The 20,561-nt window shown below is 50.8% G+C and overlaps 1 protein-coding gene across 7 annotated transcripts in view; it reads right to left on the bottom strand.

Annotated features, from left to right (window-relative positions):
• Positions 1–939: 939 nt before the first annotated feature.
• Positions 940–20,561, bottom strand: part of TBC1D14 (TBC1 domain family member 14) — a 101,527-nt gene continuing 81,905 nt past the window's right edge. For 4 of the 7 annotated variants that reach the window (XM_060148758.1, XM_060148762.1, XM_060148763.1 and 1 more), the window contains 5 exons: positions 20,195–20,266; positions 19,376–19,504; positions 16,740–16,849; positions 4,808–5,066; positions 940–1,327 (listed from right to left, as the gene is read on the bottom strand). In XM_060148758.1, the coding sequence (XP_060004741.1) occupies positions 1,262–1,327; positions 4,808–5,066; positions 16,740–16,849; positions 19,376–19,504; positions 20,195–20,266 (636 nt within the window). In that variant the 3' untranslated portion in view covers positions 940–1,261. Of the gene's footprint in view, positions 1,328–4,807; positions 5,067–14,588; positions 15,250–16,739; positions 16,850–19,375; positions 19,505–20,194; positions 20,267–20,561 lie in introns of those variants that run through there. The other 3 variants (XM_060148759.1, XM_060148760.1, XM_060148761.1) reach the window with 2 other exon arrangements.

Genomic DNA, 20,561 nt, shown 5'->3' with positions numbered 1-20,561 from the left:
AGAGACCAACATGCCAACGCGTTAGCATGGAACCGGTTTCCATGGAGACTGGCCTGTCCTTTGGACCCTTCTGTGCCAAAACTCTTCATGTCTTTGAATTTGGATAACCAAAGTTCTCAATACAAAGTTCTCCAAATTAGTCAAGGAAAAGCTAGAACAAAAAAGTTGCTAACGAACTTGGGGGAAAACCAGCTATGCGGGGGAAAGGCTGCCAGCACGGATACTGAGAATCCTGACAAGACGTGCGGGCTGCTGGATCCTCAGTCCTTACAACCGTCCGTCTGTAAGTCAAATGCGTGAGGCGGGATCACCGCACGCAGGACTGCGCCTGCCGTTTAGGGGACAAGGGGAGTGCGCTGGCAGAACAAGGGCGCAGCCCCCGACCCCGCCGTGCTGCGCCGGCCTCCACAGGAGCCAGGAGGGTGCATGAGGGGGTGGGTCTGAACGCCCTCTTGCCTCCCCTCCGGCTCAGAGGGGCCGCCGCCGTTCGTTTCCCACTAGCGTGAAGCCTGTCTCAACTGTTGCAGCATCTCCGTGCGCACCTCCTCCTGCTTGGACTCGTCGCCACCGCTGGACAAACGTGGGCGCAGCCTCTGGGACAGCAGGGCTCCCACTGCAACCTAAGCATGCACTGTCAGCCCTCCTGCTGGAATTCTGTCAAGGCAACGTGGTAGAAGGTCAACCTGAAGGTCAGATCGTGTCCCGGGGAGCCCATGCGCACTCGTCAGCGGCTGTCCTGTGAGAACCCACTTTCCTGTAATGTTATCTTTGGTAGTTGGGCTTTAGAAACATGACCTGCGGCCCTCGAAAGATTATCTCGGTAACTAAATCAGTAATCCCTTTCTGACGAAAATATGAGCCAATAACATCTCTGAGGTCTCCCAAATAACGTTTCTCATGCACCCTGGCTATGAAAAATTGTAATGTACTTTCCAGTAGTTGACATAAAAGCATTACAATTTAATTAACTTTTGCTGCAAAGAGGGGAGGGGATTAGCCACTGCCCTATTTTTAAACCATGCAGAATATGCAGTGGTTGGCCATGGCCATCATTCCACCGAGCTTCTTAAGGCTTAGCCTTGGTTTAATTCTTTTAAAACTTTTTTTGTTTGTTTTGTTTTTGTTTAAGGCCAACTCCAGCATTAGGAATCAAACGTGAAAACAGCCCCAGTTCTTCAGAGCTGCCAGTGTGTCCGCCTGTAACAACACAGGTGCCACTTGGAGAACTGCTTCAGTGCCGAGCGCAAGTCCACCTGCCGCCTCAGTGTCTGAGAGATGGGCTTCCTTTCTCCATTTCCCGGCTGTCCTTCTGCAAGGCGGTCAGTACCTGGGAATCACAGGAAGACATCAGTGGGTGATCTGCAACACACCCTGAACACAGGTCCTGACAGCCTCCTGTCACCTGCCACCTCTCTGGTCCGTCTGCCACTTCATCCAGACCCACCCTTCAGCGTGGAAATCCGAGCACGCGTCGCCGGGCTAACGTCTACGACCACTTCCCACCAGCCAGCAGGTACCAATGGCAAGGCAGGGCTACGGGGCTCTGTTCCTTCCACAGTCTGGCTCCAGCCCCCGCACGCCCCACTCTAGAATGCCAACATCCTCTGGGGCCTTCACACGCAGCTGCCCCCGCTGCCCTGCCCCTCTCTCTCCACCAGCAAATGATGCATCCTTCTAAGGCCTAAGAGACATCAGCTCCTCGCACGCCTTCCTGGGAGTTCCCAAGGCAACTGAGCTCACTCAACTGGGTGCTCAGCTCTTAGTTAACACCTTTGTTTTTAAAAACATGACATTCCACTCTGATTGCTTTATAACAGCCGTGACATAACAATAGGCCCCATTTATCGCACGCCCACTCTAGCCAAGCAGGGCCCTTGCCAGGCACCTCCAGCACAGCAGCTGTTTAATCCACACAACACTGTAAGTCACCTGAACAACAGACACTCATACAAGTGACCTGCTAAAAGCCAAACAGCTCATATGGACTCAAACCCAGATCTGTCTGATTTCATAACCAAGGGACTCTCTGTAGCACCTGTGCTAAACTACCTGGGCCAGGCACTATGCCACTTTAACTGAATTACAAAGTACAAGGGGTAAAGCAGAAACATTTTCTGTGGGTTTCAAATAAATTGCGCAGAAGGGCTAAAGGTAGAGAAAAGTCCCTCTCTCTACGTCTAAGTAAGTGACACTTTCAGCTAAACATAGACACTTAACTGTTTTGTAAAGCGCACCAGGATCTTAACCTTAAGCACAGTGTTTAAGAGAAACGGGCATAAAGCACAGTTCCCATGGGACCTGGAACTAAATAACCTCGTGGTGCCTACCAGCAGGCTAACTCCCATTACTGTCCCACCGTCAGAGAATGTCCTACTATTTAATAACCTTTGACCTGGTTTTAACCAATAATTTTCACCTAAAATGCAAGGAGCAAAATGACAGATCTGGATTCAGTCCTTCTCTCTTCGCGTGTCTCTGTGGGTACGCGGGCGAGGGTGGGGATAGAGGGAAGGACCAGTGAAATACTGGGATGGCCAAAGAGTCCCTTCGGGTTTTTCCGTAATCTTACGGAAAGATACTAATACTAATTAAGGATTTCAAGATGTAGCCCCGTATTTTCATTCTGCGTTAATCAGAGAAAGGCTCTTCCCTCTTGCCAGATCCCTGATAATTATATAGCCAGTCCCGCTCACACGTGAGCTGAGTTGTTTTAACGGCTTTGCTGAGATACAGTTCACATACCACACAATTCACCCATTTAGAGTGCACAATTCAGGGGCTTTGAGTATATTCGTAGATATGTGCAACCCTCGCCACCGTCAATTTTAGAACATTTTCATCACCCCATCCTCCAGCTATCACAGCCCTGCCCCCCACCTCGCCCATTCCCTTGGCAACCGCTAATCTACTTCCTGTCTCTACAGATTTCCCTTTCTGAAACTGCATATGAGTGGAACCACACAGTATGTGGTCTTCAGCGTCTGGCTTTGTCACGTAACATAATGTTTTGAAGGTGCATCCATGTTGTAGCATGAGTCAGTACTTCATTCCTTTTTATAAACGGAACATATTTACTTCAGAAATGCAACTCATGTCACACTAAGCACAAAACAGTGGCCACCCCGCCCTGTAAAAGCAGGGGAGCATTTCACAGTAACACCCAAGGGCCCACTATAGCAGCTGTGCTCCTTCCCAAAAGACCCAGATAGGAAGGAAGACCACCAGCCAGAGAGCATCATGTAACAGGACAGGGAGATGAGGAAGGACTAGCCGCGAGGCAGACCGAAGGGCCCAGGTGAGAGGGGAACCTCTCTCTGGTTAATAAGTAAACAGGAACTGAACTGTACACTTGTAAAAAGGTGAATTTTATGGTATGTAAATTAATAAAGCTGTTATAAAAATAAAGAGTCTGCTAACTAAGACCAAAGGGAGAGAGTCTAATCACCTATGAAGTAATCTGGCCAAACATAAAAACTGACTGAGCCTTCAGATCTGTCAATTTACAGGACATACAGCGTGGAAGGACCACGTTAAACACCACCACAGGGGACTTCCCTGGCGGTCCAGCAGTTAAGACTCTGCGCTTTCACCGCGGGGGGCGCAGGTTCAATTCCTGATCTGGGAACTAAGATCCCGCGTGCTGTGTGGCAGGCACGAATGAATGAATACATTTTAAAAACACCACAGGGATAGAACCTGCAAAATCCAGATAGTGGGAACTGCTATTGGACAAATGACCTCGTTTCCTCAGTAAATAAAGGGGGAAGGGAGAAGTGGAAAGGTGGGTAGCCTATACACTAAAAAAAAAAAAAAAGACTTAAAAGACATTTCAACCAGCTGCAATGTGTGGACCTTATTTGGATCTTGACTTAAGCAAACTATAAAGCTGCGGCTGACACCTGACAACAGGAACCTGAGACTGGAGATTTGACAGGTACATGGGGGTCCGTTATTCCATCTCATTCCATTTTTGAATGTACTTTAAATCTTCTACTAATAAAGAAGATTAATCAGGAACACGCATCGTATGGCACACCTGAGCAAGTGCAAGCCCCCCCGGGACCTGATGCTCAGGCAAACTGAGCATACGCTGCGTCAGGAAGCACGGTTTTATTCTTTCCCTTTCGGAATGATCAAGACTAGAACCAGACAACAACAGCCAATCCCACAGGGGACAAAACCTAAGAGGGGTGTCCAGAGGAGAAGAGAGGAACCTAGAAGAAGCAGGCCCAGGGTGGACGCGCTCCCGCGCTATCGGCTCAGCTGCTCCGCTAACAGCTGCTAGAGCCGGAGCAACATATCCCCACATCCAGGGAAGCCCTCCTCCCGCCCTCCCCCCTCCCCCTCCTCCCCCCACCCTCCTCTGCCTCCGCAACTGCTGAGAACACACAGTTCACCTCTTTGGGCCTCCCTTGTTTATCCGTGACATGGGGACAAGTTAGTTCCCTTTGTTTACTGTCTCTGACATTTAAAAAAAGGGGGGAAGGCTTGTTTTACAAAACACTATCTGACACGCAGAGAGTACCGGGATGGCAAACCAGAAGTTCTGACCTCCCAGTGCCACTGCAGAAGGGGTGGGAAGGCTTTTATTCTCCAGCCCCTTCTTCTGGCAGAGACCCAGAGAGGAAGCGCCTGCCCAAGACCCCCCTGTGGCAGAGCCAAGCCTCAAGCCCAGGTCACCTCACTTCCAGCCCAAGAACCACTCCAGAGAGGGCTGTTTCCTCAAAGGGCACTCGGCATAACTCACTTCCTGAATCAGACCACTGAGCCATGGCTCTACGGAGTAGAGAACAAAAGACCCGCTTACCTGAGCCCACTTCTTGTTTCGACTTTGCATCTGAACTGCAGCTATGGAAGCAAAAAGCTCCTCTGCCGGCAAGTCCTCGGGCAGCCGCGTTAGGAACTGAGCTATGTGAATGAAGTCCATGTGGGTCAGGATGTCCTCGAACAGCTTCAGGAGGCCCAGGGCCGTGCGGAACAGAAACTGCTCCCCGTCACGACAGAACACATCCCACACACGACAGGCCAGATCCAGGGGCAAAGATTTGCTGTATAAAGTAAAGATCCTGGAAAAAAAGTTTGAGTTGTTCGCATTCTGGATGGCACAAAGAAAGAGCTCTGAATTCAGGTTGAATCCATTAAAATGCTCCCTGAGTTAGTCACTTTCATACTTACACTGCGAGGTGGTGGGGGGGAGGTGGAGAAGCCCTAAGCCTGCATTAACTCTGATGGTCAATTTAAACATTTTATAGAACAGCATTATCAGGGAGCTTCCTTGGTGGCACAGGGGTTAAGACCCCGTGCTCCCAGTACAGGGGGCCTGGGTTCGACCCCTGGTCAGGGAACTAGATCCCACATGCGTGTCGCAACTAAGGAGCCCCTGAGCCACAATGAAGGGGCCCTCCTGCCACAACCAAGACCTGGCACAACCAAATAAATGAAAAACAAAAAACAGCTTTATCAGCTTTCACAGAGAATCTCAAACACCGTACAGTTTCTGAATTAGACATCAATTACTTCTGCATACAACACATATTCACCGTGCACCTACTATGTGCTTATTACTCTGAGGTAAGTGCTAGATATAAGGTTAATAAGGCAGACAGAGCTTAGAGTCTGGTAGGGAGTAAAAACAGTCAACGGAAATGTATAATTCAGGGACTTCCCTGGCCGTCCAGTGGTTAAGACTCCACGCCTCCACTGCAGGGGACACAGGATCGACCCCTGGTCAGGGAACTAAGATCCTACGTGCCACGCAGTGTGGCCACAAAACACACACACACACACACACACACACACACACACACACACACACACACACACACACACACACACACACACACACACACACACACACACACACACACACACACACACACACACACACACACACACACACACACACACAAATTCAGCATACACAAGTACCCATTACTTCTGAAGAGTACCATACATTTTTCTCCCACTAGGGGTCAGCAAAGGAACAGAGTAAATTCTTCGAAATAAATTTGACAGTGGATTACAAGAAATTGATCTTATATTTAGCAATGCAAACCATCAGATGAAAAAAGTAAGTGAAACACAGATATGTACCCCCTTAGAAAACTGGGATGATCACAAATCAAACTACCAAACAAATACAGTCTTAGGTGAGCAAACAGGTCTAATCATCTCTACCCTGGACTTGGGCCTATGTCACAAAGCAAGGCGAGTCCAGGGTGTGATGCAGGCCAAGCTGATTCTCTGTGAATCCGCCCTCCTCCCGCAGCTGTGAGACGCAGCCCGGGTGCCATCTCCGGGTGCTTCCTGACCCCCACCCGCTCCGGGCCCCGCTCTGCCCCTGTGCTTTGACCGCGAGCTGTTTGCTCCTGTCTTCCCCACGGACACTGCCCAAGAGCAGGGACCCCACCCACTGCATCTCCATCCGCAGCACCTGGCGCAGCACCTGGCATTCTCTGCTGAGGAAGTGTGTCCACAAACTCCCAGCCGATCCAGGACGGTACAGGTGTTAGTGGTTCTCGCTGCCTTCTTCCCTGTATTAGTCCTCATCACAAGTGGGGACGTTCTCTAGCCCTCCTGGAAAATCACTTGTCCACAGGTTTCAGTATTTCCTCAGTGCCCATGCTGACTCGAGACCCACAGGGCCCGTGAAGGCAGCTGAGCTCAGGTGCTGGACTCAGACGGCGGGGCTGCCTTGGTCAGGAGGTAGTGTCACCAGGCCTTTAACAGCAGGACTCTCACTCTCCTACAACATATCCTACCAGAAACATTACACCGGGACCTCGCTGGTGGTCCAGCGGTAAAGAATCCTCCTTATAATGTAGAGAAGGCGGGTTCGATCCCTGGTCAGGGAACTAAGATCTCACATGCTGCGGGTCAACTAAGCCCGCGTGCGGCAACTACTGAGCCTGCACGCCTCAACAAGAGCCCGCGAGCCGCAACTAAGACCCGACGGGGCCAAAAGTAATGAATAAAGTAAATAAATAATAAATCTTAAAAAAAAAAAAGAAATGTCACCCCATGCTGGCAGACGTGCTCACAGGTTTCACAGGCACGGGCTTCCTGTCTGCCGCAATCTACTCTGCCTCTCTTCCCCTGGCAGGATGCTCTGCGGAGGAGCATTCATACAGCGTGCTGAGACCCAGTAACCTTCAGGGCTACCCCCGTCAGTGCTTTACAAGGTTCAAGAAAGGCATAATAATCTAGATTTCAACTCAGATGATGGAAGAGGGAGACAGATGTCAGAGAAAAATCACCCCAGCTCCCGCCACCAGTGACAGAACCAGACCCTGAACCCATGCCCTGAATGTCCACAGTGGGCCACGTGCCCTCAGGCAACATGCTGGGGAGGACAACCTACCTTTAAAAGGTACAACCAACCTTCAGCCTGAGGGTTTTACTGTCTCAAAAGACAGAAAACCATCTCATTACTCAGTCTAGAAAACACAGTTCAAGGGACAGCCAAGAGATCTTTGTTTCGCCTCTCAGTCTGAACATTCTCAATTCTATCTCGAAGACATTTTATTTTTAAAAAATGAAAAAGAACTGACCTAATCCATGCCAATTCATCAGTGGAAATCAAACCTTTACATCTTAAAAGCAGAGTCTTGAGCAAAAAAAGATGGGAAAATTGAGTAGGTATAGGCAAAGAGGGAGAAAAACAACAAAAGAAATTTCTCCAACATAATATTCTCGAGTTCAGATTTGTGTGTGGGTCTTCATAAACTACTTCAGATATATTCTGAACTTTACAAAATTAAGCCAACATCCAAATGATGGAGAATGCCACGTTCATCTGGGACACAGTAAAAGTTCTATACAAGTGTGATTTATTATTACATTTTTTAAAAATGTATACCAAAAATGATATATATTAAACACATTCGAAGTACTGTCTATGGAGTGGGGATGGGATAAAAAGGAATAACGACAGACAAACAAGAGTAGCCTTGCATGAAACAGTGACACTAGTTTACCATGAACTCAGAAGTATGATTAATTTAATCCTCTTCAATTTACATTTTTTAAAAAATTCACAAGAATTTACCAATCAAGCTGTTATCAACCATTTGCTTTACTGAGTTGGCAAATACGGATTATTTGCAGGTAGCATTTGTAGTAAGTCAACGGTTCAAAGTTCAAAAAACTCACCCTGAACTTAGGATGAACTTAAGATATAAAAACTGGACTTCCCTGGTGGTGCAGTGGTTAAGAATCCGCCTGCCAATGCAGGGGACACGGGTTCGAGCCCTGGTCCGGGAAGATCCCACATGCCGCGAAGCAACTAAGCCCGTGTGCCACAACTGCTGAGCCTGCACTCTAGAGCCCGTGAGCCACAACTACTGAAGCCCGTGTGCCTAGAGCCCGTGCTCTGCAACAAGAGCAGCTACCACAATGAGAAGCCCGCACACCGCAACAAAGAGTAGCCCTTGCTCACCGCAACTAGAGAAAGTCCACACGCAGCAACGAAGACCCAACACAGCCAAATAAAAAAATAAATAAGATATAAAAATTACAGCCAAGCCCAGCCCACCCCAAAAAGAAAAAAAAAAAAAAAGGGAGCGCCACCCTTAATGCCTGTGATGCCCACCTGCTCCATCCTGCCAACCATCCTAGGCATCCCATTACTCCATGAGGTCACTTCCGAGATCTGAGCCCTGCTGGTTCTCATCAGGTCAGTCCATTCATCATCAATATTTTCCAAAGCCTGCTCTATGCCAGTCCCTGTTCTTTGTGCTGAGGCTATACAGCACAGAACAGAACAGACAAGTTTCCCTGCCCTCAGGGGTGGAAAGGATATGCACAGAATGTCAGATGTTGATTTAAATAAAAGCAGGGGTGGGAGATAGGGACTGCCAGTGTGGCTGTGTAAACAGGACGGTCAAGGAGAGTGCCTCACTGAAAAGTGACACTTCCATAAAGCCCTGAAGAGGAAGCGGCAAGGCAGGAGAAAGGGTCAGGGAAGTACCCAGACAGAGGAAGTGGTGAGTTCACGAGCTCTGAGGCAGGAGTAAACCCAGCAACACGCAAAGAAGAGCAAGGAGGCCACTGGGCTGAAGCCAAAAACAGCCAAGGGGAGAACACGAGGATGCCTGTGGGGACCAGGGGCCCAGCCCACAGGACCTTACAGGCTGTTACAAGGTCTGCAGGTTTTATTCTATGAGTGGAGCATCTGACCAGGGGTGGGGCCTGTCCCCTGCGCTGAGAAGCGCCTGCAGGGGAACGCAGGCCTCACTGGGCGACCACTGAAACAATCAGGCAGGTCAGCACAGCACGGCAGCAGTGGAGGTGGCCTGAAGCAGAGAGACTGTGGACAGACTCTGCGATGGATGTGTCTCACGGGAAATGCAATGGAGGGGTCTAAGATGCAATTCAAAGGATGGAGTTCTCGTTTAAGGAGATGTGGGATCGCTGGTTTGGACAGGAAGGTCAGGAGGTGAGTTTGAGGCATGTTACGTTGGTAAGCCGGACATCCAAGCGGATAAATGAATTAATCTGGAGTTCAGAGGGCTCTGGGCTGGCGACAGTTTGTGTATAGATGGTATCAGATAGAGGAAGTATTCTAGAATCAGAGAGTGAAGAATGTCAAATGCTGCTGAAAAGTCAAATAAGACTGAGAACTGATCACCAAGCACATACTTCATGCAGAAAAGTAGGAACTGTGCCATACATTGTGTCATTTACTATTTTTTATGTACTGAAATGGAATTATTAAGGCCTTGAATGTACTATATCTTAAATAAAATGTGCCTTTCAAATAAAAACATTTTAAAATCTTCCCCTGGCAAATGTCTACTCACCCACAGCTCAGCGTAGGTGACCCTCTCTGGGAAGGCTGTTTCCTGGCCCCTGGGCTAGGCTGGGTCTCTCCCGTTAGATGTTCACACTGCACCTCATACATCCCTTTCATAACATTCATCGAATGGGGATGGGCCTCCCACCCCAGCTACCTTCCATGCTCTGAGCCTCACAGGCTCTGGGAGGCCTTCCAGCAGTCAGCTGCCGGCCCCTGGGATCCAGCCCGGGCCACCTCCCGCTCGACACCAAAAGTCCAGGGTCACTGCCTCCCGGTCTCCTGCTCTGGACGGCCAGCCTCTGAGCAGGGAGGTTGTTCTCCTCCCCCCTCCCCTTCAAGCAGGGCTGCTCTGATGTGCTCCAGCGTCCGCAGGCTCCCTCCCTCTCCTCCCAGCTCCTCTTTCACTGGAAAACCATTCATTACCAGCAGCTTTCAAATGCTTGACTGTATTCTAAACCACATTCAGACTCAGAACCAGCTGTGAAGAGGACACTGAAACAATGCTCTCTCCTGGTTTCCTCTCAGAAGAGTGGTTAATCAGACTCCATTCCTGCGTGTGAAGAGCCACTCAGCTCCCGCGGGGCTGAGGTGAGCCGCACCAGCCCACAGCCCACAGCCCACAGCCCAGGAACACGAGGGCTGCTGTGCTGTGTGCACAGGGCCCTCCCTGCCTGCAGTCCTGCAAGTCTGCTCCCCAAGGTGGACTCGGCTTCACCCTGCTCCAGCCAGGATGCGTGTGGAAGAAACGGGGTCAGACGGCGAAAGCCCCACGGGCCTTCCCGGGACCGCTGGTGGTGTTCTCCCATGGAGGAAGAGAGAATTCGAGGATTTCTCCCCCAAGACACGCTTGCTTTGCTCCCCTGGACCACTGCATATTACTGCACTGTATATGAAAGATGACAGTTTCAGGTACCGATTCAACTAATACATAAAACTGTCCTTTTCTATTGCTAAACTAATGAAGTGGCTATAGGCTCATAAAAGACAACAAACACAAATTGTGTGTATCTATCTCCCCCTTAATGTATGTAAGAGGAACAGTTTCTTCCCTGTCAAGCCTTCACAATTTCCAGAAAACATTCTTATCTGGCGATGCCTAATCTAACTGCTTGCCTGCCAACAGGGAGCACAGTCGGGGAAGGGAGATGGGGAGGGAGTCCACCACTTCCAAAGCCGGGCATGGAGGCAAAGCTCCTTCTCAGGAACCAGTAGTGGGAGAACGGACACCCACCCTGGTCTGCTTCTCAAAGGCCCTGGCGCTGCAGGTAAAACAGAGCCGCCAGGAAGCACATACTTCCCGGGGCTGGGCGCTGCTTTATAAGCTCCTACCTGGATTACCCAGTTTATTCCTTGAGGAAGTACAACAACCACCTCCATTTTACAGGTGAAGAAACCACAAATAAAGGGAGGCTGTAGGAACACAGACTTAGCCTGAGGTAAAAGGGCAAAGGTCACCTAGCAGTCTCCCTCATGGAGAAGCCACCGTCAGAGACGTGGACCTTCACGGCCTGACATCACCGATTTCCAGCTGTGCCCACATTTTCCCATCCTGACCAGTTCCTAAGAATGAGCCTTCGTCCCCAGAGCCCTGAAACCCACTCCCAAGCCCACGGTGCTCCAGAAACTCAGACAAGCAGGGAAGACGCTGCTGGATAACTACCGAGCCTCCTTAGATGCCGTGAGGAGTAAATAAAACAACACTGGACACCCAACGCACAGCTGCATTCATTAAAAAATTGAAGGCAGTTGTATGTGTCTCGGTTCAAACTTAATTAATAAGCCCAACCCCTGACGCAAGCCTGGAAGCCATCAGCCGGATCCGCCTCTGAGCCCCCAGAGCACCCTCCCACTTGAGCCCGAAGGTGTTCTCACCTTAGGTGCAGCACCAAGCAGCAGGTAAATAATGTGGCCCCTGCATTAGCGCCTGGGCTCCATCTCAGCCAGGCTGCGGTGCGCTGGCGACCACAGGCTGCGCGGGCCCTTCCTGCGAGCAGCTTTCCCACCTGCGGCCTTGGAACCCTCCTCCAGCCCTCCACACGCGCTGAGGAGGCCCCCGCGTGGGCCGGATTCTACTCCGGATGCCGGGAGCTCTGCGCGACAACCCCACCCTGGAGGAGCTCTCAGGCAGACCCGGAAGTTAGAAGCTAATGGGTGAGGGGCTTCCCTGGTGGCGCAGTGGTTAAGAATCCACCTGCCAATGAAGGGGACATGGGTTCGAGCCCTGGTCTGGGAAGACCCCACATGCCTTGGAGCAACTAAGCCCGTGCGCCTGAGCCTGCACTCTAGAGCCCGCGAGCCACAACTACTGAGCCCGCGTGCCACAACTACTGAAGCCCGCGCGCCTAGAGCCCGTGCTCCGCAAGAAGAGAAGCCATCGCAATGAGAAGCCCGCGCACCGCAACAAACAGTAGCCCCCGCTCGCGGCAACTAGAGAAAGCCCGTGGCAACAACGAAGACCCAATGCAGACAAAAATAAAATGAATAAATTAATTTAAAAATAAATAAATAAAAGCTAATGGTGAAATGTATGCAAGATGCGATGGAAACTAAAATCTTCCGACGGTAATTTCACCTTGAACCTGCCTTTAAGGTAGAGACTGAGTGTAATGACAGGATCTCCAAGTATCACCAAACGTCATTCAAGAAACGTTAATCAGGATAGAGAAAGTTCTGCTTGACTCTTTTATTAATTCAGGATTATATATTACAAAACCTACTCACGCCTCCGAATAATTCTGCCGTTTGACAGCAGTGGGAAATGTCTTTGTAAGTTAAATGACCACATGTCAGTCCTCTGCCTGAACACTGAAAACTCTGTGGGAAGATGAGCACAGCGGGCAAGACCCTGTTGTGACCCTCCCGTCTCCGTGTGAGCAAAGAAGAGCGACAAGCACACTAAATAAGACCCCTTGTCAGGAAGGCGGCATCGGCAAGTGAATCTAAGTCTCAGCTGTGAAGTCTCTGTAGCGCTGGGCAGACGGCAGCCCCCAGTCCACGTGGGGAGGCTAGCACCCGAGTGAGCCTCGGGCTGGACTCCATGGATTTTAAACCCAGGACGGGCCCCTCAGGAACAGATGCGTTCTTGGCTCTAGGACTCTGAGCCCAGCACGGGGCCAGGCACTAGGGACACAGAGGGGACTGACAAAGCTCAGTCCGTTACCGGAGCAGCAAGAAACCAACGATGCTCTCAGTGGGTCGGTGCTGTGATGGACGGAAGCGTCAACTGCTGGGGTGGAGGGGAGAGAAAAGAGGATTCTGGAAGAATAACTCTTAAACTGGTCAAGACAACGTCCTATAAAGCTACAGTGTTATAATCCAGGGGGTGGAGAAACTGTCCTGGGAGTGAAGAAGGACAATTCCTAGATGGCCTCTGGTGGGCAGACGGCGGGGCAGGAGAGGAGATTTTGTCATCTAATCTGAGCACCTACACAGCTCACCCAGGACACTCGGCGGCCGAACCACAGGGGCTCCACAACCCTCCGACATGGACAAGGAGAGTCAGCCACCGGCACCCTCTGCAGACCACACACAGTGCAGCTCCACCAGGCGTGTGCAGCTCAGGCAGGCCCTGATGTCAGGGCTGTAGATGCGGCTTTGGGAAAGTGATGTGATGTAGCAGAAGAAGCAAAAGCTCTGAAGAGAGACCGATCTGGACCGCTCACCACGGGTGTGACACTGGGTAAGGGGCCTCAGTGGCTTCCTCTGTGCTAAGACGGACCTGCTCCAGATGCTGTGAAGGTGAAACAAAGCAATGAATGTCTCTGAAATGCCAGCGTCTAGGGCAGGTCCTGAGCAACACCTGCTCTTTCCCTGGGCCTCCTTCCCATTGCCCACCCTGTTTCTGATCTGAGCTTCTACCAAGAGCCTGAATCACTGCAGACCTTCTATAAATGTGGACTGCAAGGAATCATGAATGCACTCAACTCAAATAGTTACTAAGGCCTGCGCTAGGACTGCGGATACAGGCAAGGTTCTACTTGGTCCTAATTCTAGAAAGCAGTCCAGCACTTCACCAAGAATAAGCCAACACCACAGAGGCCGAGGCACCAAAGCACAGCGGGCAGCATTCACGAGGCATCAGGCACCGACATCACATCACAAAGGTCTCGGGAGAGGAATCCTCGGAGCCCCGTTCATTGAGACACCCAGGGCTCTGCTGCACGTTCACTGCCCACGTGTCTGACGCACACTGTACGCGCTCTCGTCAGAGTGCTGATGCGTCTTTGAGCTCTGGGACCCACCTCGTGGGCTACGCTGCCTCATAACTAAATCCCTTAGCGAGGACTCTGTGGGGAGGCGCACAGGCTCTGGAGCATGAACACCAGCGGTACCATCCAGCTGGCCGGGTGGCCTTGGGCAGGTCACTCTGCCTCTCCGGGCCTCTATTTCCTCACATGTAAAACAGAGGTGTTACAATTCCCTCCAAGGGCTTGTCCTAAGGGTTAAATGAGATCACGTGAGAAGCAGTGGAGTCAATCGGTGCGAGTCCCCTTGGCCTCTGCCCCCGCTGGGTTACAGCTATCCTCGGCCTAGAAAAAAGACAGAGAAGCGCTCCCCAGGACAGCGCTCTTCACACTGCCCGTCGTGACCATCACTGATCTCTTGCACCGTGACATCATCAGAGTAGGTCAGCACCAGCTTTTTGAACAAAAACAATAGGAAATTCCAGGGCGCTCTGCACATAGTAAAGGCCAGGTGCTGCTTCAAAACACCTGTCTCAGTCATATATGTATATATACATATTACATTGCTGCACACATGGCCACACACCGGGTCACAACACAAAGTTTATTTCCTTTTGCAAGTCAGGGTGAAAAAAGTTTGAAAGACACTATTCCAAGACAGTGTTTTCCAAACCTCCCTTTAACCTGGAATCCTAAGAATCTAACTTGGGGGCCTAAAACAGATAAGGTAGAAGTTGGAGACTCTGGTCCCATGTGATCCTCTCGTAACACCCTCCCCGAGGGGTCACAGGCCCCAGGCCTGGGAATCTGTGAGGCCAGGGTTCATAGTCAAATTACAGCACACGTGCACCAACAGGGGTGCAGAGGCACAGCCTATGCAAAAGTTGACTGTTCATGGTGTAGAGAAATCATTTGTTGGTTAAATTAAGGTGGCCTTTCAGGCAGGCCCCAAACACTCCCACCCGGCACAGCCAGACAGGTGAGCCCAGCACCCCAGCAGTGGCCGCTTCACGGCCTGATGTCTATACTATTCTGTAGTGACGTCAGCACTTGTGGCCTCAGCTACGAGCTCTGACCTCCAAACCCTTGTTCCCAGCAAGAATTCAGCGTAGTCAGAACAGTCTCAGGGTTTAGAACGGAAGTAATGAAACGCCAAAAGTCCCAAAGGCTCATTCCCACGGGTGCAGACAAATCAGCTTTATTTAAGGGACTGAGCCTCGTTTCAGATGACATTCGGACTTGACCTTCTAGAAGTAAGTCTTTTGTCTCCTGAAAAAAGTGAGCAAAAAAAAAAAAGTCAAACCAGCTACACGTTCCCAGCAGTTTTAGATTCACTGCGCAAATTAGTGCTGGAGCCCAAACGGGCCTTTCAGTCGAAGTACATCTTTCCTTCTGCAGAGCCCCTTCTGCAGGGCGGGGCAGGGGGGTGTAGGGTGATCACCTTACAAGGCCCTGAAAGGCTAACCATCTGGGTAGACAGATGAGGAAACAGGCTCAGAGAGGCTCCACGGCCCTCACTCAGGCCACAGTTAAGTAACGAGAGAGGCCGGGGGTCGGGCGGGACTGTAGGACCCCGGAACTGACACTCCTCCTGCAGTGGGGCCTGAGGCGCTGCTCCCTCTCTGCCCCCGGCTACCGCCAGCCTTCTCAACTGGCCCCCTGCGGGTGACATTCCAGCCTTTCCCCAGGCCGCCACATCCACTGTGAGAGAAGACTTGCCGGTCTACCGCTCCACCCCGGAACTCTCTGGAAGCCTGTAAGTATACTCGGAGGTCCGACAGGTTCCCTAAAGCTGCCCGGTCGCCGCATCCGGCCCCTCTGATCTCGGCTGGTCCCTGGTCCCGTAGCACTTGCCCTGGGGCCCCAGCCCGCCCTGGCCAGCGCCCCTCCCTCACCCTCCACCCACTTCTGCGGCCTTGGCTCAGGCCCTGCTCTTCCACCCTTCGTCTGTCCCGCCTCCAGGCTCCCCCGCCTCCCCTAACCTAAAACTCACTTCCAACAGAACGCACCTCCATCCTCACCCCAAGCAAAGGCCTTCAACTGCTCCCTCTGGCCCCGGTAATCCTGCCCGAGCTCCTCAGCTTGGCATCCAAGATGCACCAGACTCGGCCTCCCGAGCTCTCGCCAGCCATTCTCTGCCCTGCACTTTAGGTTCCCACATCGCCACGCCAACTGCTGCTGCCCTGATGATGCTGCAGCACCGCATGCTCATGTCACGTCTTGCTCAAACTCCCGTGTTACCTTGTGTACCCTGACCCCTCGGCCTGTCTCCAGGCCTTGGTCCTCCCCTTGTTCCAGAGACGGCATTCATCACATGCTGCGCAGCCTCGCTGTGCACGGACAGCCTCTCCCCCGAGACAGAAGCTCCGGACAGGCAGCTCCGCCTGCCTGTCTCCGATCCCAGCGGAGAGCCCGCACAGACCTGGTGCTTAGCGACGCCTCGCAGAAGGAATGGGTAAACGGCACCTTGGCAGCTGAGAGTCCAAGACACCCTTCTCCCCTGGAGGGAGTTCAGGAGGACCAGTCACAGTCACAGGCAGCGCTCAAGAGAGTAACAGAGCCGAGCAGGTGACCAGCAGCACGGGGCTGAGGACACGGGGCTGAGGACACGGGGCGTATCGTGCTCAGGGCGGCTGGGGAGACTGTAAGGCAGGACGTGGGGCTCAGGTGAGCCCTGAGAGAAGCTGGCAGTGAGGAATGAAAAATGGGGGCACGGAGATGAGAAAACACTCTGAAAACACATAAAAATGCAGTCTTACCAATCGATTAGGTAGATGTCTGGAGTTAAGTTGTTTTTCTTGAAATGAGCAAATAATTTCGGCAAATTTTCTTCAAAGAATACCTCAAATGCAGCAAAATAAGTCAACATCTAGGGAGATAATGTGAAATACACTAATAAACTCGTTATCAGCACACGTTTCCAATCTACCAAAAACAGTCAATATACTTACACCTTTAGAATCTAACAATCATCTTCGTATGTAAATTCTCACACACCTTCATCGGCAACCCGAAACTAGGCACTACACAGGCAATTTCTAAATAAGCTCACTCTCTAACCTCATATAACGTTACCGACTACATCTTATTATTTGTTCCACTTGTAGATAACTGAAACTCAGAGCAGTTGCGTAGCTTGCCTAATGAGGTCACATCACCAGCGTGTGGCAAGGCAGGGCCCTGAACCCGTGCCTGTCCCGCAGGCTAGGCTGACTCCTGATGGGCTCAGTCTTTTCTAAGAACCAGGAACGAATTAACTGTCGAAAATGATCTCAAAAAACACGCCTGCCTCCCTGCTGACCCCCAGCATTTCCAGAGGGCATATAATGCTAATACTGAGGCAGGGCAACAGCGCTCTGGCTCAAAAGTGCAGCTCTTCTGAGGCACTGAGGGAGAAAACGCTGAAGGGAAGGGAAGCGGCCACAGCCTGTTTTATGAGCACATGCTTTTCAACTTCTTACAAGGTTTGCAGGGAAACGAAACACACAGAGCAGCGGTGCGGTGCTGAAACAGAAAGAACAGCTCCAAGTGGGTGGGAGCGATATGATCTCAGAGGCTGGATGCACGTGGGCAGACGGCAACTCCCGGATGCTGTTCGCACATCTTCATGAAGGCATGTACGGTAAACCCGGGGTTCCCAACTGGGGGGCATCTGCCTCCCGGAGGACATCTGGCTGTGCCTCGGGACATTTCTGGTTGCTCCATCTAGAATGGGGGGGTGCTACTGCATCTGGTGGGTAGAGGCCAAGGATGCTGCTAAACAGCCTCGATGCACAGGACAGCCTCCACCGCGGCTACCCGGCCCCAAATGTCCACAGCGCTGCTGCAAAGAAACCCTGCTGGAAATGCAGGTCCCACTCAACGTTATGATTCTATGATTTTTCCTTAATAATACAAGCTAAAATTTTTAAGCACAGTTTTTATCATGTGTTTCCAAAGAGGAAGCTGGGGTCTTATCTTCAAAATGAGGAGGTGTTTAGATGTAAGTCATTTTATTATATATAAAGAGTTTTTTCCTGACTATGAAAGTAGTATCTGTTAAAATGCTCACTGTGGAAAACTTATGAAGCACAGAAATGAATAAAGATCATCCGTAAACACTGTTACGATTGTGGTATATTTCCTTTTATCGTTAAATATGGTAGCTGTTATGGAATACGTTCTGTTATACATGCTTTTGAAAAACTTAGCATTTTATCTTAAATATTTCTCCAATACAATTCTTTGCAATCAGTACTGCGCTGGATATATTTCCAGATTTTAAGGAACCATTCTGCATTCCCTTAAATCCCCATTTTTAAATGTTTTCATTTTTTACAATGAAAAATAATTTTAAATTTTATTGAATAACTACAAACAACCGTGTAATAACCACCTTTGTGCAGAGTGCCTTGCCCACACTTGAACTTTCTTAGAACCGATTCTTACGAGCAGAATTATATACCAACGCCGTTTACTGCTACTGACATCTAACACCAAACTGTCTTCTAGAAGGACTCTGCCGATTTAACATTTCCCTTCACAGCCAGCATTCAGCAGCAGCTTTAAAACAGTTCTTTAAAAAAAAAAAATGTATGTATGGGCTGAGCAAGAAATACTCAGGAGTCCTTAAGGTGTCAAGGAGAAATACTGCCTAGCTGATCTAAATTGTTAGATCGCTTTGGTCCTAAAGTACTGACGATAAATTAATTATCAGTGAACTATCAACAAATGATCAGCAAATCAAGACAACGTTAATTAAAAAGCTGATGATCTGCTGAACTGGTGACTCCTCGTCTGGGCTACGGGAAGCAGAAGGGGTTCCGACGCCGGCTGCTCGCGGACCAGCTATGCGCCTCGAAGGAACCCCGTCACTCCCGAGCCTCACTTCCTCACCGCGCCAGGAGCAGGTAGGGCCTCCCTAGGGCAAGGACTGCCAACTCCTTCCTGAACACGCCGCCGCCCATGGAGACGCTGGTCTCAAACGCGTCTCCCCTCCTGCGTACCAGCCCACCGCGTGAAGCAGAGCCCCACGTGGCAGCGGGCAGCCACAGGGCCCCACCATGCGACGGGCTATTGGACAGACCCTAACGTGGGGCCTGCTCCTGAGCTTCTGCTTGGACACAAAGTGTGTACGTTTGTGCAGGAGTCTCCCTCCTCCCTCACTTAAAGAATGTATTTTCAGAAATACTTTCTCAAAGAAGGTACTAAGAAATTCATGCGTATGGCTATTGACCACGTTTTTAAAGTCCAACACAACGCCCCAAATGAGCCGCCACGTTACCTAGGGCGACTTATTCTCAGTATCTTAGTGGAGGGAGAATGCATTCTTTATCCCGCTGAAGAGAATGATTAGGCAACGCTTGCTGCGTGAGGACACAGCACCCAGGACACAACACACACAGGGGATACTTACGAGGCCGTGGTCCACTCGGAAAAACGCCATTTGACAGGGTTTATTCAAAAGATTAGAAAAAGCAATGAAGGCATCTGCAGTATCTAAGTTCAAGATCAACACGGCCGCTATAAAGGACATGCCCTGAACCTGAGAGGAGAAGAGAAAGGGGCGTTAAACGAACGGCAGCCGCCACAGTCAGAGCAGCTCTTCCATCTTATTGAAAGAGGAACCCAAGCACCCTCACGCTGGAAGGTCCCACACTGCGCCCACCCATCGCCACCCACCAGAGGCTGGACCGACAGCCTCATGGATCCCGGCCCGCCCTGACTCGGAACCAGCGCCCTGGTGCGCCAGCCGCCTGTGTGAGCTCCTTCAGTCCCACCCCTAACACGTGGGAAACCGTAACCGCCCCCACCTCTGCATTTGACACGCTGCCCTGCAGAAATGTACAGCTTCCTGGTGCCGCAGAAATGTACGTCTGAGCGAACACGTCACTCTTTCTAAAGCCATGCATGCACACGTCTGCTAAGCCACAGAAACGTCAGCAGCATAGCTTTAAAAACTGTTCTTGCTAAAAGCTTTCCTGATTTAACGCTGAGAAAAAAAAATCACATGCAAAAACTGAAAATCAAACCCAGTTAAAATGTAGTCAATGCCACAGAGCGGCCATGTCAGCTCCATTTCTCTACGAGGAAACTGAGGCAAGTCATTTACCGTGAGACTTTCCATACCCAACAAAACATGGCATTCAACCCGACATCCGCACCTACGATGTGCCGGGCAATATTGTGACTTTCTAGAGGAGAACATTATAAAATATTGGAAAAGTTCACTTACATAACCCACATCCGGTCGGTAACAAGTGTAAGCGCCCAAAATGCTGTGCAACATGTCGTGGTACGGGCCACCCTACAGGGACCAACACACCAAAGACATGCGTCAGCCGTGTTAGTGCTTGGGTGATGGATGTCGCCGCCACCAGGCACACCTGCTGTTTCTGAGCAGACCTCGTGGCCAAGCATTATTAAGCAGCTCGGCGCGTAGCGCGTGACTGGACAAACGCTGTCTACCGACCCACAGCTGACCAGGTCATCTGTAGCTCCGCCTACGAAGCTGAGCTGAGCTGGTGGGCCAGGTGTGAGCCCTGCGCTAGAACAACTCCCTTAGCTTGGCTGCTGCTGTGTGACTGTAGTTCCCCGGCAAG

Source organism: Lagenorhynchus albirostris, chromosome 4 (genome assembly GCF_949774975.1).
Source record: "Lagenorhynchus albirostris chromosome 4, mLagAlb1.1, whole genome shotgun sequence".
In the NCBI taxonomy this organism is placed as follows: Eukaryota; Metazoa; Chordata; class Mammalia; order Artiodactyla; family Delphinidae; genus Lagenorhynchus; species Lagenorhynchus albirostris.
The sequence above is the reverse complement of the archived record's forward strand: the minus strand, read 5'-3'. Positions and strand labels throughout refer to the sequence as shown.